Source organism: Rhizophagus irregularis, chromosome 30 (assembly GCF_026210795.1).
Source record: "Rhizophagus irregularis chromosome 30, complete sequence".
Lineage (NCBI taxonomy): Eukaryota > Fungi > Glomeromycota > Glomeromycetes > Glomerales > Glomeraceae > Rhizophagus > Rhizophagus irregularis.
In genome coordinates, this window is record NC_089458.1 from 2,733,129 (window position 1) to 2,751,055 (window position 17,927).

A 17,927-nucleotide genomic window follows, 5' to 3' on the forward strand; every position below is an offset into this window, starting at 1 on the left:
AGGTTTATAAAAATATTTCAAAAAATTGGCCATTTTAGTAAAGTAACTGATTTATTATTCTGCAAAAATATGTATCAAATATCATTTCAAAAAAATAATGTATTATATCTATATCTAATTGAAAAAAAGACATAATATTTTTAATAGTAATTAGTTATATATTTTTATTACTGATATGGATTTCTATTTTCTTATAAAAAAGTAAATTGTTTTTTGTTTAAATTATTTTTTCTTATATATAAATAATATCTGTTAACAAAAAAAAATAAATTAATTAATTTAAATTATTATAAATTGGTATATTTACCGTTATAAAAAACAAAAATTACAAATCACACCACTGATATTCAACATTACAGTTATATGTATTAATTATTTTTTATTTATCATATAATTTTTTTATTCTTTATTATTAATAGTCTAATTATTATTAATAAAACATATTGCAATATTTAATGCTGTATTATATACTTCACATATATTTTTCTTAGTTTTTCAATTTTTTTTTATTTTGCAATATTTGTGGTATAAAGAAAAAAAAAGTACTAAGTAAACTTTTTCTGATCATTTTCAGAGATGCTAAACAATTTTAATTAAAGTGACTTCTTTAATTTAAACTATAGTTTTCATGAAAATATATACTATGGTATTAAGCACCAGTAGTATAATTTATAAAATTCCATAAAAAATTAATATTTAATGAAAATAAAAAAAATTTGCTATTTGCCTAAACTTTTCCAAAATTCTATGATTAGTTTTTCTAAAATTTTACTATAATTTATTATAGTAGTTTTGGCAAAATTTTGACAGTTTTGCATTTATAATAAGTTTCACTTTTCTCCAGAATTTCATTAACTTTTAATAAAACTTTCATATAATTTGGCAAAGTTTTACTATTTTAACATGTTTCCAACTTGCCAAAATCTTCTAGTTTCTCTAGCAACCTTAAAACATTTAATATTTTATTTAAATTCATAAAATTCTATAAAATTTGTATTTAAAAAATGATTTTAAAGATATTGAAACTTTTAAAAATATAGATTTAAATAATTGACTTTAAGAGACTTCTTTTGCAAATATTTTAAATATTAATATTTAAAATAGAATAAATGTATTTGTAACAGTTACTTTTTAAATTTGTAACATTTTTTTTTATTTTTTTTTAATAATAAATTTAGTATATAGTTTACAAATAAAATTTTTATATGCAAAATTTATTTTGAAAAACTTTTACTTAATGTACTTAAGACAGTTTTACGTAGACAAAATTTCAAGTTATAAGCAGTTTCTTGAAATTTTTAAAAAATTCTTTTATCTTGGTTACGATGACTGATCTTTTGTTTTTGTTTACATTACGTCTGATCTTAAATTTTAATTGATAAAATTGTGTCATACAAATAAGCGGTTATAACCAGTACTAGCCTATTCAAAATCATTCGATCATATTTTTCGGTCGGATTTAAGTTCATTCCGATTGGGCTGATCTGTTTGTGCAATACAACCATTTTCCGAACTTTTAGACCCAACTTTTTTTTGGGTTTTTAGTTCGAACGCCAAAATAACCAATCAAATAAAAATTTTTTTTTTTATCTTTTTGCACTTTATTAACGCGTTTTTTTTGAACATGTCTCAACAAATTCAAAAAGTTTGAAGTTCCAAGCAAATTTCAAGGACTCATAAAGCCTTTAGTGCTAAGCCTTTAGCATGACTACCTAAAATCAAAAGCAGCACCTTTGGCGCAAAGTCCTTTAGCACTAAGACCTATATCCACGCCTCATTTTCAAAGTCAAAATTCCAGCTTTGAAATGACATCTAATCCAAATAATTTAATGGGTTATGGATTTGGTGCCAAAATACCATACACAGAAGAAAATGAAGTTAGTGGTGAAATGCCATTTAACACACGCGTATTTGAAATTGATGATTATTCTTTACAGGAAAATGATCAATTATTTAATGAAGAAATTATTCCAATTGATATTTTAGATGGAGACTTTGATACAAATGATCTGATGGTTAGTACAATATGTTTTATTATGATATTATTTATGCAAATAATTAACTATTAATTAAACTAATTTCAGAATTTTAAAGAAAACGAAAATGGAAAAAAACAGAGTGGAAAGAGAAAAGTTTCTGAACTCCAATTTACTGAAAGATGGAGTGATGAAAAAACTGATAAATTATTATCATATTTAGAAGATAATTATGAAAAACTTCAACAAGGAAAAAAGGCAGCTGTATATAATTCAATCTCTACTGAAGTTATCAAAACAAAAACTAGCGCAAGTATTAAAGGACGGATTCAACGTTTGTTGGTAAAGTATGAAAATGTAAAGAAGCAGAATAATCAAACAGGATCTGAAAGGGTTGATTGGAAATAGTTTGATATAATGGATAGAATTTTTGGATGTCGTGAAAACATTAATCCTTCTTTTCTTTCAAATGATTCAACAGAATTTATTAGTGATGAAGAAGAAAAAAAGGTTAAAAATACAAAAAGGAAAAAGAATTCTGTAGAATCTTTGGTTGATATTATGAATAATATTAATCAATCAAAAAATAAATTAGCTGAACAAAAATTTGAATTGGAACGTGAAAAAATGAATAAAGAATATAAGTTGCAATCAGAAAGGTTGGAAGTTGAAAAGCAAAATAGGGAATATGAAAGAGAACAAGCACATATGCGTCATGAATTGCTTATGAAACAAATAGAATTACAAATAGCACAAACACAAAACAAACAATAGTCAATTAATATAGATTATCAAATATAATAAAATATCTCAATAAAGAAATCAAATAAATTTATTATAGATTGAAAATTTACCAATTTTGTTTATTTAATTATGAATTTTATACAGATTATAACATGAATAGTTTTCTCATAATCCAATTTCTCTTTGCTTCTCCTGCTCTTTTTAAATTTTCATCACTAACATTATCAAAATTATTATCTTCATTATCTTCATTACTATCATCATCATTATTTTTATAATCTTCCCATGCATCATTGTGCAATTCTAAAAAATTGTGTAAAATAATAGAACAATCAATCATATTTATAGCAGTTGAGATTTTTTTAACAGTTATATCTCCTATTCCAGCAAATCTATTTTTTATCCTACCAAATGAATGTTCAACAACAATTCTATGTGATGAAAAAATACGATTAAATTCTGCTTGATTTTCATTTGGCTTACTAAATGGTTTAATAAGAAATGGTGATAAGGGGTAAGCACTATCTCCAATTAAAAAATCATTCCCTTTAATTAAAGTTGATCTATTAGCATAAAAATAAGAATTACGGTATACTTTTGCATCATAAACACTATCCGGCCATCCTATATCATAACTAATGAAAATACCTCTATGATCAACAATTCGACAGCGTAAAAGCATATTTTTTTTTCTCGTAAAGTAAAGGTACTTTTCTTTTTGTGAGCATTTTGCAAAATGAAGTAAGTTCCATCTATACTCCCAATTATATCTTCAATACCTCCAATAGCTTCAAATCCAGCATGAACAAATTCCCTACTTCTTTCATCAGTAGGCCATTTAATAAATTTTGCTTTATTTGAAATAATAGCTTTCATTATTCTTTTACAATATAATATTACAGTACCTTCAGCTATACCATAACGTGAACATATAGAAAAAATACTTTCTTTTGATCCCAATCTTCTTAAGAATACGGCCAACTGAAGTTCTACAGGTGCTTGTTGGGTTATATGATTTGATTGAAAAATTGGATGAATGTTAAGTAATTTAACTAACTCTTTGAAACTTTCAGGAAACATCCTCATAATTTTTTTAAATCTGCCATCATCGTAAGAAGGTAAAATATTATTGTACCAATGTTGAGATTTGGCTATATTATATATACGTGGTTCCAAATAACGAACTTCATTTAAAGCTAACAAACTAAGCATAAAAAATTCAGAAATTTCTTCCTGTTCTTCTTCCTGTTCATCATTTGAATCTGTATTATCTTCGTCTAATTCTAATAATATATTTTCAATAAGTTTTTCTTCTATTGTTTGTTGTAATTCTTTGCGTACACATGACATTTAAAAAATATATGTATTGAAAGGTTGAACAATTTAATATATTAATATAAAGTTCGAACTAAATTTCAAACTTGCTGTTCAATTTGCGATCGAAAATAAAGAAATTTTATTGGATAAATTTTGTACAACACAAACTGATTGAAAAATACGACCGAACGATTTTGAACAGGGCTACTGTTACAATTAGATTTATCCTTTAAAATATTTTAATATTTATGATGAAAATCTTTAATTATAATTTTTGCAAATATTTAATAAAACTAATTATTTAATACTTGACTTATTTATAAAAAAAGTCAATAAGTATAGTTTTATTTTTTTAGCTATATATATTATTATTTATTATAAATATTTATTAGATTTAAAAATAAAAAGGTATATTACTTTTATTATTATAATAATAATATATAAAACAAATTTTAAAAAATATAATTTATAATTTAATACAGTCTACCTTTGATATAGCAAAGAAGCTATTCTGCACTTCAAATTCAGTATAGTAAGTAACGAAAAATTTGAAGAATTTGATTGGTTACTTCATTATAGTGAGGAAAAATTGACATATTTTATTGGCTAAGTGATATGTGATTCATTATATCAAAATTTGCTATAGGAAGGATAAACTGTATAATATTTTAATATTTAAATTACAAATAGAACTTTGATATAAATATATAGAATATATAAAAAAAAATAAAGGAATTATTTATCAATATAAAAAGCATTAGATAAGTTTTTAAATCTTTATAAAAAATTACAATTCATTCTTTTTATAGTAAATTTTTATATAGTGAATAACTTGCTATAATAAAGAAAAGTTCAGGTATAGATTTTTTATATATATTATAATAAAATGACTCTCAATATAGTAAATTTCTCATTATAATGAATTTTAATTTTCAGCCCATAGAATTCACTATATTAAAAATTTAACAAAATAATTGCACAATTGTTTTGAAAGCCATTGTATCTATACCCATAAAAATATTTCAAAAAATTGGCAATTTTTAGTAAAGTACTTTTCCAAAAGTATAATATTGATTTTAATAAATGTATAAATTTATAAAATGCATTTATAAATTAATAAATAATAAGAGACAAGTATAATTATATTTTCACTCATATAATATTAAATGCTTTATAAAGTTTATTTATAATATAATTAATAGAATTATTAAATTTTCTTAATAACAAAAAGTATTACATACTATTTAAAATTAATAAAACTAATTAAAAGGATTCAACCAATAAGTGCAAAATTTATATATATAATTTACTTGAAAATTAATAAAAGTATAAATTGCAAGAAATATAAAAAATCTACAGAAATATATGGAATAATTATTTATCAAAAAATATTGAAAACTAGTATTTTATATTTTTAATGTTTTACATATAAAAATTTATTAGTTTGGAATATTAGATAAAAAATATCTTTACAATTTAAATGGTAATATAAAATCATAATGAAATAAAGACCTTTCAGAGACTTATAAATAGAATTCTTTATAAGTAATATATATTCACTATTAAAAGAACAATTACTATAAAAGTTGAAAAGTTACTTGAAGATATATATAAGTAGACCTGTTGATAATATTAATAAATTTGGTAAATTCAAAATAGATTTACATTATAATTAAAATTTTTGTTAATTTAATCTTTTATATGATTTTATAGAAATATATTTTTTTATAAAAGTATTATAAAAATAAAAATAAAATGTATTATAAAATGGGCATAAGTATTTGTTTTATTACAACAATAACTTAACAGATTACTTATTACAAATCAGTTGCTGGTTAAGAAAGTCAAGAAAGCCTTTTCAAACCATGTAAATTTAAAAATATTATGATTATTTATTAAAATCAATAAAGCATTTGATAAAATTGAAATTTGATATGTATATTGTATATACAGTATATATAATATATATATATTTTTACTTTATGGATATTTAAAATTTTCTATAAATTAATGTTTTTTTTAACTAGCCAAAATTATAAATTTTTGATCACAAATAGATTAACTTGTCACATGATGATAAATGTGAAGAAATCGTCTTTTTGTAAACACGAAAAAAAAAATCTCTTTACAAATGATTGAAAAAAAATAATAATGATTTTTACACAAAAGAACTTTATAAAACTTGAAGTTCAGTGAAATATATATATAATTTCAACGATTTGGTTAAAAAAAAAAGTGTTATATATAAAGAAATTACAAAAAAAATTCAACTAAGAAATAATGTTTCTTATTCTCTTAACCAAAAAAAAATTTGTATTTTTTTTTCCTTTTAAAATTTTTCTTTATGAAAACTAAATCTTATACCTTCCGAATTGGCATTATTACAATCAACTTTAAGAATTTTTGCCAAACAGGAAGGACCACAATAATATACACCAATATTAGTTGATAAATTTTTTTCTATACCAGGTAAATATTTACCATTTTTTATAGATTTTTTTAATCTTAAAAAAATCTCATTAAAATTTGGTCTACCATAATGAGTACGAGAATCTAAATCTGTTAAAGGATCCGAATTATTTGATACATCATTTATAACAATATATTGTATAGTTGATTCTCTTAAATTTGATGTAAGATAAATATGAAATTTTAAAAATCCTTCTTCTAATTGTGTTGCTTCTAATTTTTTTAATAATGATTGAAACCATTCAAATGATCCAATATCACGACAAATCCAAAAGAATTCTACGCGACGTAATTTTGATGGTCTTGAATTTTTATGTTGATACCTAGTTAATTTAAATAAAATTAGTAATTTATTGTTAAGTTGATTAAGATGTAAAAAAAAAATTAATATAATTATATTATTTTACTTACCAAATGTTTTTTAAGATTGAAGCAAAAGGAGTTATACCAATACCACAACCAACTAAGATTGTTATTTCATTATTTAAAATATCCTCTGCTGGAGCACCAAAAGGACCATCAATACGAAGTTTAGGTAAATCTTTTGGTACATGACTTTTATTAGTTGGAATATTACAACCAAGTACTTCAGCCAATTCATTAGTAAAATCACCAATTTGACGTATATGTACAGAAACAAAAGGATCATCAGGAGCTGAAGTAATAGTAAAAGGATGCCATTGAAGTTTTGAAATTTTTGGTACATTTAAAAATAAATATTGACCAGCTTTATATTTAAATGATGGTTTTGCAAATTGAATTTCAATAGCATTTGACGGATGATTAATAACTTTTGTAATTTGAGTTGGTTGACGAGATCTAAATTCTCTTAAAACACGTTCAAAGAAATAAATAATTCCACCCCAAATTGTATATTCCCAAGAGAAATAACCTTTACAACGTTGTGGACCAAGTTGAATATTTGTTCTTACGAAACAACCGACAGCATGAGTATAAAGACACATCATAAAAATGAAAGCCAAATGATGAGTATACCAAAAAGTTTCAAAAGATTGTTGTCTTATAGAACGATGAGCAGAAGTATACATTAAAACCATTATAAGTAACATAATATGACCAGTTTGACCACCAGGAGCAAAATAATGAATAAACCAAGCTTTTTCAATTCCTAATTCTTCAGCTCTTATAAAATTAATATAATGAGAAAAAGTATGAATCAAAGTCCAAAGTAACATAGAATAAGCAACTTGACGATGGAACCAAATATTTTCATCAAAAAGAATTAACTTATTTAAGAAAGTGAGACGTAAATAGCTTATTAAATTTCTACAAACTGGTAAAAGAATCAATGCACCATCATAAGCTAAACATAAACCAGCACCACGAGACATCATTACAGATAACCCTATAGCTGTAAGGTTACTAAGTTCAGGGTCATCTCTTTGTTTAATAAAACCATAAGCGAATAAACCAGCATGACTACCAAGCCAAAATATCCAAAATAACAAACGTTTCGGTGCGAATTTTCTTTCAAAGAATGATTCGACCATTTTTTAGAAGCAAGTCTAATAAATTTATAATTTATTTATACAAATAAATTGGATGGGCGATAATAGGACGATCAAGAATGAGCAGAATGGACGATTAATTAAGAATGAGCGATTAAATGAAAGGAAAAAAAGGTAAACGTAATTGATGATGAATGGGTGAGAGAAAAGAATGTGAGGGTTTTTGTGAATACAATATTATACCGCGTTTTTTTTTTGGTGTCAAACTTTCAAACAATTCAAAACAAAAAGTTATTTATTATATAAGCAAAAAAGAAAAAATAATTTTATAGTTAATCAATCCATCGTGTATACGCCATATTCCATGGGTATCTAATAAATACTCCATATACACCGATGCTCCCCTCCCTTCGGGCATCAGTGAATATTTCAGTTATTCATTGATACCCATGGAATAACAAGTATTTATTTTCTAATTATGTATAAACAATGCTCGTTTTTAAAAGTATTTTTATTGGATGATTAATTTTTATACGAGGATATTTAAATAATTTGAATTTATTCTTATTCAATTTTTTTCTAGAATTCTATTTAATTTTGAGATTGCATATTTAAAAGAATGAATAATAATTAATGTTTCATAAAAATTTGAAATTTGATCAAAAAATAATCAACGACGCGCATAGAGACAAAGTGGGGTCTTCTTTTCATTATATTCATATATGAAAAATTACACAGGTTCGGTCGATTTCTTATATTAAATCTTTATTTAAATGAAACGATTATTGTTTTAACGAAACATTCATTAATTGTATTACATGGTTTAATACGTGTATAATACATGTTTTAAATACTTGAAACCTTTAAACCTTGAAATTTTTATAATAAATCTTGATTTTTATTCTATTCATTTGAAACTTTTTTTTCTCATGATTAAGTACAAATTTAAATAGGGATCCCGAAATTCATGGGATTTTTATGGAATTATACGGAAAATTTTGGGAGTTTTTACAAATTTATTTACAATGAAAGATTTGATATGCATGGCATGTAGTAAATTTTAATAATTTTCATTTGTAAAGAATTTTTCCATAAAAAACATTTTTTTTTTAAATTACTTTATTCATCATTTAACTTTTTATACATTCTGTCATTCTGTCATTATTAAGGAGTAATAATCAGATAAATATGAAAACTCCTAGCTCCTTCCAATGTTTGTGGCACAGATACCGGAAAAAAATTATATATCATGAAATTCATACATTTTTATAAGGGATAAAAGGAGACATTGTATGGCGATATCCCGATATTCGATATACCAATATACATTAAAAACTCCATATAACGATAAAATTTATATGAGAGAACATAGTATAATGTGATATGACATTTTTCAAAGATTTTCATACGGATTCCAACATATCGTTATATAGGAGTTTGACTGTAAAAATAGTAGAAATTGGATTATTTCTGATCAAGAAGCCGGTAAAGAAATTATTAATGTGAGATTTGGTTGCACTTCATTAATTTCTTCTTAATTTATAATGTCCCTTTTTAAAAGGACAATACAGATTAAAGAGGATATAAAGGACATTTATTGTACGGTGTTGTATTTATATTGGTTAACGTCACGAATTACAAATAAAGAAGGTCAATTAAGATCATTAGGAATTAAAAATAGAAATTATAAATTAAGAAAGTCAATCGAAAGGATATAATAAATTAAGAAAATCGAAAGGATATTATAAATTAAGAAAGTCATTAGATCATTATAAATTAAAAAGGACATTATAAATTAAAAAGGAAAAGGATATTACAAGGTCATTATAAATTAAAAAGGTCATAATGAACATTATTAAATTAATATTAATTAGTAACATAAAGGATTTTTTTTTTTTAAAGAACTTTACCATTTTAAAGAAAGAATTTCCAAAAAGACTTTACCATTTTAAAGAAAGAATTTCTTAAAAACCTTTACCATTTTAAAGAAAGAATTTCCTATAAACCTTTACCATTTTAAAGAAAGAATTTCCTAAAAACCTTTACCATTTTAAAGAAAGAATTTCCAAAAAAACTATACCATTTTTCAAATTATTAAACAAAGAATTTCCAAAAAAAACTTTACTATCATATCGGTATAACGTTATACTGTATCATCGGTATAAAAATTTTTCTTTCTTTTATCTTTTGTTTGCTATAACGTTATAAAGTTATGTTTATATGATTTTAACGTTATTAACTTATAAACGTTTATAACGTTATTATTGTATTTTTTTTTTATATTGTATAATAATATTATTTTTATTTATTATATTAATATCAAGTTTAGGAATTGGTCCTTTTTTCTCATAAAGGTTTAGTCTAGTAATATTTGGTATAGTTTAAAACGATAAATTAAAATTAATTTCTAAATATCGGAAATACGGAATTCATAACTTCGGAAATTCGGAAACAAAAAAAGTTTTACTATAATACAGTTTTGACCCAAATTTGTATCACTGTGTAGATCAAAAAAAAAAATCTGTTAACCTAATTAAGTTTTATTTTTTTTTTTTTAAACAAAAAAACAAAGAAATCATTATGTATATAGTAATAAATAGTATCGTGGTGAAAGCTTGGCAAACTTTGGTAAAAATCAAAGATACTTGGTAAAACTTTGGTAGAAATCAAAGATACTTGGTAAAACTTTGGTAAAAATCAAAAATTCTTGGCAAACTTTAATTCTTTAAATTTCATGAAAAAAAAACTTGTTTTTTTAAAAGATCGGATCAAAAAAAAATTTTTTAATGGTTTTTTTTTTTTTTACATTAACTTGTTAAATATAAAAAAAAATTACAAAACTTTAGAAATGAATGATTTTAACATTGTCTTTTTTTAAAATATTAAAATTTTGCAAACTATGCTTTTTATAAAGAGTTCGATTGTTTTTTTTTTTGTAATATTTGGATCAAATTTACATTTTTTCGAATAATATATATATATAAAAAAAAAACCAATTTTTTTTTTCCCCCAATATTTATAAAAAAAAAAAAAATTTAAAAAAAAATGTATTATGAAGGAAAGAGAATTTGTATACAAAAGAAAATGATGTTGAGAGAGAGAAAAGAAGAAAAAAAAACACACGAACAAAAATGACCCCTTATGTGAAAAAAAAATAATTTTACAAAAAAAAAAAAAGTAGAAAATTTTTTTTTTGATATTTTAAATAAAAAAAATATCAAAAAAAAACTCAAAAAAAGAGTTTGATATTTTTTTTTTTTTATATCTAATTACGATGACAAAAAAAAAAAAGAAGGTGGTAGTAAAAAAAAACATTATGAAAAAAAAAATCACTAACATTAAAAAAAAATTAAATTAAAAAAAAATCCCACCCCTCCCCCACTAAAAAATTAAATTATTCTTTTAATGCTAATTCATTTTTTTTAGAAATGCTCTTTATGGAAAGAGAATTTTATTCCTTCGCTATTGGCTTTATTAACTTCAACTTTAAGACTCTTTGCTAAAGTGGAAGGACCACAATAATAAACACCGACATTGGTCTTTAAATTTCTATCAGTACCAGGTAAATATCTACCACTTTCTATGGCTCTCTTTAATCTTAAAAATACGTCACCGAAATTTGGTCTACCATAATGAGTACGCGATTCTAAATCCGTCAAAGGATCATATGAACTTGATACATCATTTATAACAATATTTTGTATAGTTGATTCACGTAATTTTGATGTAAGATAAATGTGGAATTTTAAAAATCCTTCTTCTAATTGTGTTGCTTCTAATGTTTTTAATAATGATTGAAACCATTCAAATGATCCAGTATCTCTGCAAATCCAAAAGAATTCTACGCGACGTAATTTTGATGGTCTTGAATTTTTATGTTGATACCTAGTTAATTTAAATAAAATTAGTAATTTGATTAAGATGTAAAAAAAAAAAATTTAATATAATTATGTAATTATATTATTTTACTTACCAAATGTTTTTTAAGATTGAAGCAAAAGGAGTAACACCAATACCACAACCAACCAAGATTGCTATTTCATTATTAAAAACATCTTCTGCTGGAGTACCAAAAGGACCATCAATACGAAGTAAAGGTAATTCTTTTGGTATATAACCTTTTTCAGTTGGAATATTACAACCAAGTACTTCAGCCAATTCATTAGTAAAATCACCAACTTGACGAATATGTACAGAAACGTAAGGATCATCAGGAGCTGAGGTGATGGTAAATGGATGCCATTGAAGTTTTGAAACTTTTGGTACATTTAAAAATAAATATTGACCAGCCTTATATTTAAATGATGGTTTTGAAAAATGAATTTCAATAGCTTTCGATGGATGATTAATAACTTTTGTAATTTGAGTTGGTTGACGAGATCTAACTTCTCTTAAAACACGTTCAAAGAAATAAATGATTCCACCCCAAATTGTAAATTCCCAAGAGAAATAACCTTTACAACGTTGTGGACCAAGTTGAATATTTGTTCTTACGAAACAACCGACAGCATGAGTATAAAGACACATCATAAAAATGAAAGCCAAATGATGAGTATACCAAAAAGTTTCAAAAGATTGTTGTCTTATAGAACGATGAGCAGAAGTATACATTAAAGCCATTATAAGTAACATAATATGACCAGTTTGACCACCAGGAGCCAAATAATGAATAGCCCAAGCTTCTTTAATTTTTAATTCTTCAGCTCTTATAAAATTAATATAATGAGAAAAAGTATGAATCAAAGTAAAAATTAACATAGAATAAGCGACCTGACGATGGAACCAAATATTTTCATCAAAAGGAATTAACTTATTTAAGAAAGTAAGACGTAAATATCTAATTATATTTCTACAAACTGGTAAAAGAATCAATGCACCATCATAAGCTAAACATAAACCAGCACCACGAGACATGGTTACAGATAATCCTATAGCCGTAAGGTTACTAAGTTCAGGGTCATCTCTTTGTTTAATAAAACCATAAGCGAATAAACCAGCATGACTACCAAGCCAAAATATCCAAAATAATAAACGTTTCGGAGCCAATTCTCTTTCAAAAAATGATGCTATTTCAGCCATTTTCCAGAAATGACGTCTAATCTATTATATAATTTTTTTTTTTTATTTATAAAATAAATATATAACAATCCAAAATGGATTAAGAAAAAAATATTAAGGAGAGAAAAATTGGTGAGGAAAAAAAGAAAGAAAAAGAAAGGATTAAGAAGGAAACGAGTAAAAAATTGGAGTATTTAAAGGATTTATGAATTATACCGAACTATTTAAATAAAAAAAGGTACTATCAAAGTACTTGAAAATTTTTTTGACAACCAATTATTACCGAGCTCATATTTATAAACAAAATTTAATAGTTTACCAAATTAGTAAGAATGTAATATAAATAATATAAATAAAATATGTATAAATTTATTATTATTTTTTTTATTTATATTAAGTGAAGGCCTGTGAAGGGCTTACTTGTTGGTATCTAAATATGGAATAGAGTAATTTAAAATAATTGATATATTACAGTATTGTAGTTTCACTACAGACCACAGCCTTACTACATGTAACAAGGGGGAGTATATATATAATTAAAAGGGTGAAACGATTATTTCTAAAATAAAAATAGGATCCCAAATCCGAACTCAATTATAAAAAAATTTTTTTTTTTTAGTAATACATTAATTTGTGGAATTTTTATGGTAAAAAAAAAAATTTTTTTTTTTACAAAAAAAAGCATGACTTTATAAAACATTATCTCTTAGAGGGTAAAGAAATAGAAGAAATCATCAAATCATCCCATATATAAAAAATCATCCCACTTGAAACAAATTTCTTTAATTAAGTATAATTGGATGGTTCCTTAAACATCCGATTGCATATCATCGTGATTTTTTTTCTTGAAAAAATATGGTAGATATACATATAGCGTTACATATGTATAGCGTTACATATGTATATATTGTATAATAGTGTATATATGTATATGTATATATATTTAATAGATTTTATTATATATTTATTATATATTTTATTATATATATATATATATATATATATTGTGAATAAGAATGTTGGAATTTTGGATCAAACTTAACAATGAAATTATTCAACTTTAATTCGAATCATTTTTCATATTTGGTTGCATTAAGATAATTTATTATTCATCCATACAAGAACCTTAGGTTTAATTAAGATTTTCAAAGTTTTAGAAAAAAAAGTAAAAAATTAAAATAAAAAAAAAAAAAAAAAAGTAATACAAGTATTATAATAATAATAAAAGAGAAATAATCATATGGCAAAATTAAATTAATTTTTTTTTATAAAAATACAATACATTAATAATTTATGATATGCATATTCTAAAACTAAAGGGGTAAGATTTTAACTTAATATGTGAATATAAACTTTAAAAAAATCTGGACAACGAAATTTTTTATCTTAAAAAGTAATGATAATCAAAAATTATAAACAAGATTATGTAAATTTCCTACAACAAAACGTTTCATAAAAATAATAAATTTTTTTTTAAAAGAGATAATGAAAAAAAAAAAAACTTTAAATACAATTATTAAAGAACAAGAATTTATCTATCATGGTTTTACGAATCAAACAAAATAATAATAATAATAACAACAATAATACTAATAAAACTACTAATAATAAATAAATAAAGAATCATAAAGAAAGAATCAAACCTTCATAAAAAAAAAAACCCTTTCCTAAAAATAATTAAAATAATATTTTCCAATAGGTACATAAAAAATTTAGATGGTGTAATAAACAAAATGTTTCGAAAATCCTTTTTATAACATTTATCTGAAAAATCATTGGAGAGAAATTTAAATAATAATCGGATCAAGGTCAAAAAAAATTTGAAATGTAAATCTTTTCTCTTTTTTGCACCAATTAAAAAAAAATATCAAAAATTTTTCCGTTCACCCAATTATTTACTAATATATAACTGGCTACGGGATATTATCTTTTTTTTAGCCGATTGTAAACGTTGCCAAAAACGTTGCGATGATGCCAAGAATAACGGAATAAAAAATGATCGGCTAACTTGTTTCTTACTGGTTTGTTGCATATTTTCTTCTTTTCAAACGTTTCACTTAAAAGAATTGACTTTTTTTAAGAGCAAATTGATTTATTCGAAAAGAGTTTATTGATTGATGATACTCCGTGTTTGAGATTACGTATTTTTACGTTTAAAAATGTTGTGAGGCAACCTAACCAAATTTTTTAGTCAACAAAGAAATATGTGATTGTTACATATGTGATTGTAAACAATTTCTTATTCTCAAATGATTATTTGACCTATTTTAGAGTTTGACTTCCTTAATATAAATAATATAAAATAAATTATTATATATATATTTTTGATTTTAATTATCTTCTTATGGAACAATTTGAACAATTTCATTATTTCATTATAATATTTAAATATTATCGGTAACATCTTTATTTGATTCGATTCTTTATTGTGAAACACTATATGTCATTTGTATTATTTGTGTGTAAAACTGTGACGAGAAAAAAAAATTATCAATTATCTCGATCGGTGATGAACCCTATAAATTCACCGATCGTTAAAAATTTCGGACAAAGCCACAGCGTTATTGTAATTGGTATCACAATTTTTTGTACAGTAAAATTTGTAAAACAAATTTTTTAATCAATTTGAAATAAATGTTGTACTTCTCAAAATCTCTCATTCTCTAGAAAAAAAAAGAAATGACTCAGTGTTATGTACATGAATCATTACTAATAAATAATTATTATTATGTACATTCATTTATTTTATTCATTTCATTCTAGAAAAAAAAAATTTATGTGGAAATTACATGTAACAACCCTTTACCTCCCTTACATATTATTTATTATGCTGTATATCTTTATCGTTATGCATTAAATTTTCGTTAAAAAATTTATTTCGTAAAATTATGTGCTTTTTAAAGAATTTTCTTTTAAGAACAATTGACAAAAAAAGAATTAAAAAAAAAGAATTTAATTCTTTAAAAAGAACAATTGACAAAAAAAGAAAAGAAAACAAAAAAAAATATTAAAAGAAAAATTTCAATCTTTAATTATTTTTAATTATTTTTAAATTATAAAATTCATTTTCGTGATTTTCGTGTATTGAAGGATTCTTTTACCCTTGTATTTCAATATTTTGAAATTATTAAATAATATTTAATATTTAAATGTTATGTACAAGTACAAGTATGTTTAATTGCATAAATTTAAATTTAGAAAAAATTAAAAAAAATTGAATTAATTTATCTTTAATGAAGATTTGTCATGTCGCATATCAAATTAAGTTTCCATCAAAAAATAATTCACATAATTTAAGAAAATTCTAATAAAAAAAAATATTTATTGATAATTTCTTCAAAGTAATTCCGGCATTCACTTTAAGGTAAAAATGGTGATACTACTTATTTACTTATCATTGAGATAATATCATTAAAATGATGATATATTAAAAAATTTTCAATTGGCCATTATAATTAGTTGTAATTAATATCACTAATAATACATATTTAGAAATTCGATCCGGATATCCCGGATATCACGGATATCATTACGTTTAATTACACTTGGTGTATATTACTCGTATACGATAATTTCACTAACTAAAATATTCAAAGTCTAAATCAATTTATCCGATTGAATTATACAAAGGTATAAATTCCATCCCGTTTAGAAGAATTTTTAATGAAATCTTATAATAGTTTGTCAATTAAAGATTGAATTAAATAGATTCACATATTACATATTAAATAAATTGATGTGGTGGGGGTATGTATGCCAAGAAAAGGAGGATCTTTTTTTCATTCAGTACTATAGTACTATAGTACTTATACGGTATTACGGTATAATGGTATACCTAAACTAAGGATCTTCTTAACTACACCAAACAAAAGTACCATGATTTGGAAAATCAATTAAATCATAATAACTTTATTAAATTATAAAACTTAAAATTATAAAACTTAAAATTGATTTAAATTTTTAATATAATTTTAAATTTATAAAGATTACGTTTTACGAGAACTATAGGTACGATCGGAATTATTTTTACTCCGTAATAAAATTGTAAATTACTAAATTACTATAAAATTGTTATAAAATGTAATGTCATAATTTTATACCCCGTAAAATATTTAAAAAAAAAATATGGAAGTTAAATATCGTTTTTTCTATACCGATCTCCTCTTTAACTTTATACAACTGCAGCTGGGTAGTGCAATAGGCGCAGTGTACATTAAAATGTTTATTGCGCTTAATTATTATTTTTTTACTTACATATAATGTGCATATATATGATTGCACAAAGTTTTTACATTTACAAATTACCAAGTCTGCTTAGTGCGCCAAGAACTTTTATTATTTAAATTCCTTACCAGTCATTCATTTTACGGCATTATGCATTACAGCATTTTTATGTTCAGAAGTACAACGTTGGCCTAATTAATATTTTTAATTCCAGTTTAATTCCAGCCTAAATTATGTGTTCAAAAAAGAAGGTGTAAATGGTAAAAGTCAAGTAGTACTATATGTACGTACGTTGTCAGAGATTAGGTCATCTTACGCTACATGTTTACCTATTTTCGTCCCACCCCAAATATAATAAACTTTTTGTCAAATCTCATCTCCCAGTCCACGATTGATCCTCATATAATTTGATGGTCATGATAACCTCTTGTGATACCACCTTATTCAATGCTCCTTTGCCTCTTTGACCAAGGTTTTGTCTTATTGAATCACAGTTTGCAATTACCTATACTTTATATCGTAGCCTCCTTATTAACTAATCCAGTAATTGACTACGTAATTATGACGATTATCACGAGTTTATAAATCTTGATTAGTAATATATAGTGAGGTAATCATATTGCACGTGCCTATAATGAAGAATAATTTGAATAATTTGATCTGATTTTTT

The 17,927-nt window shown here is 23.5% G+C and overlaps 3 protein-coding genes across 3 annotated transcripts; 1 reads left to right on the top strand and 2 right to left on the bottom strand.

Annotated features, from left to right (window-relative positions):
- Positions 1-1,805: 1,805 nt before the first annotated feature.
- Positions 1,806-2,750, top strand: OCT59_022020 (uncharacterized protein; the record flags this gene model as incomplete). The annotated part of the gene is made up of 3 exons (XM_066146899.1): positions 1,806-2,015; positions 2,085-2,318; positions 2,385-2,750. The coding sequence occupies 3 exons, from the start codon at positions 1,806-1,808 to the stop codon at positions 2,748-2,750; spliced, it is 810 nt and encodes a 269-aa protein (XP_066005995.1).
- Positions 2,751-6,366: 3,616 nt separating this feature from the next.
- OCT59_022021 (uncharacterized protein) lies at positions 6,367-8,017 on the bottom strand (the record flags this gene model as incomplete). Its single annotated transcript, XM_025309921.2, has 2 exons — positions 6,367-6,829; positions 6,918-8,017. 2 exons carry the CDS (start codon positions 8,015-8,017, stop codon positions 6,367-6,369), a joined length of 1,563 nt encoding a protein of 520 aa, XP_025188159.2.
- A 3,218-nt stretch (positions 8,018-11,235) lies between these two features.
- OCT59_022022 (uncharacterized protein) lies at positions 11,236-13,054 on the bottom strand (the record flags this gene model as incomplete). The annotated part of the gene is made up of 2 exons (XM_025313118.2): positions 11,236-11,860; positions 11,949-13,054. 2 exons carry the CDS (start codon positions 13,052-13,054, stop codon positions 11,398-11,400), a joined length of 1,569 nt encoding a protein of 522 aa, XP_025188158.1. The 3' UTR covers positions 11,236-11,397.
- Between the last annotated feature and the right edge of the window lie 4,873 nt (positions 13,055-17,927).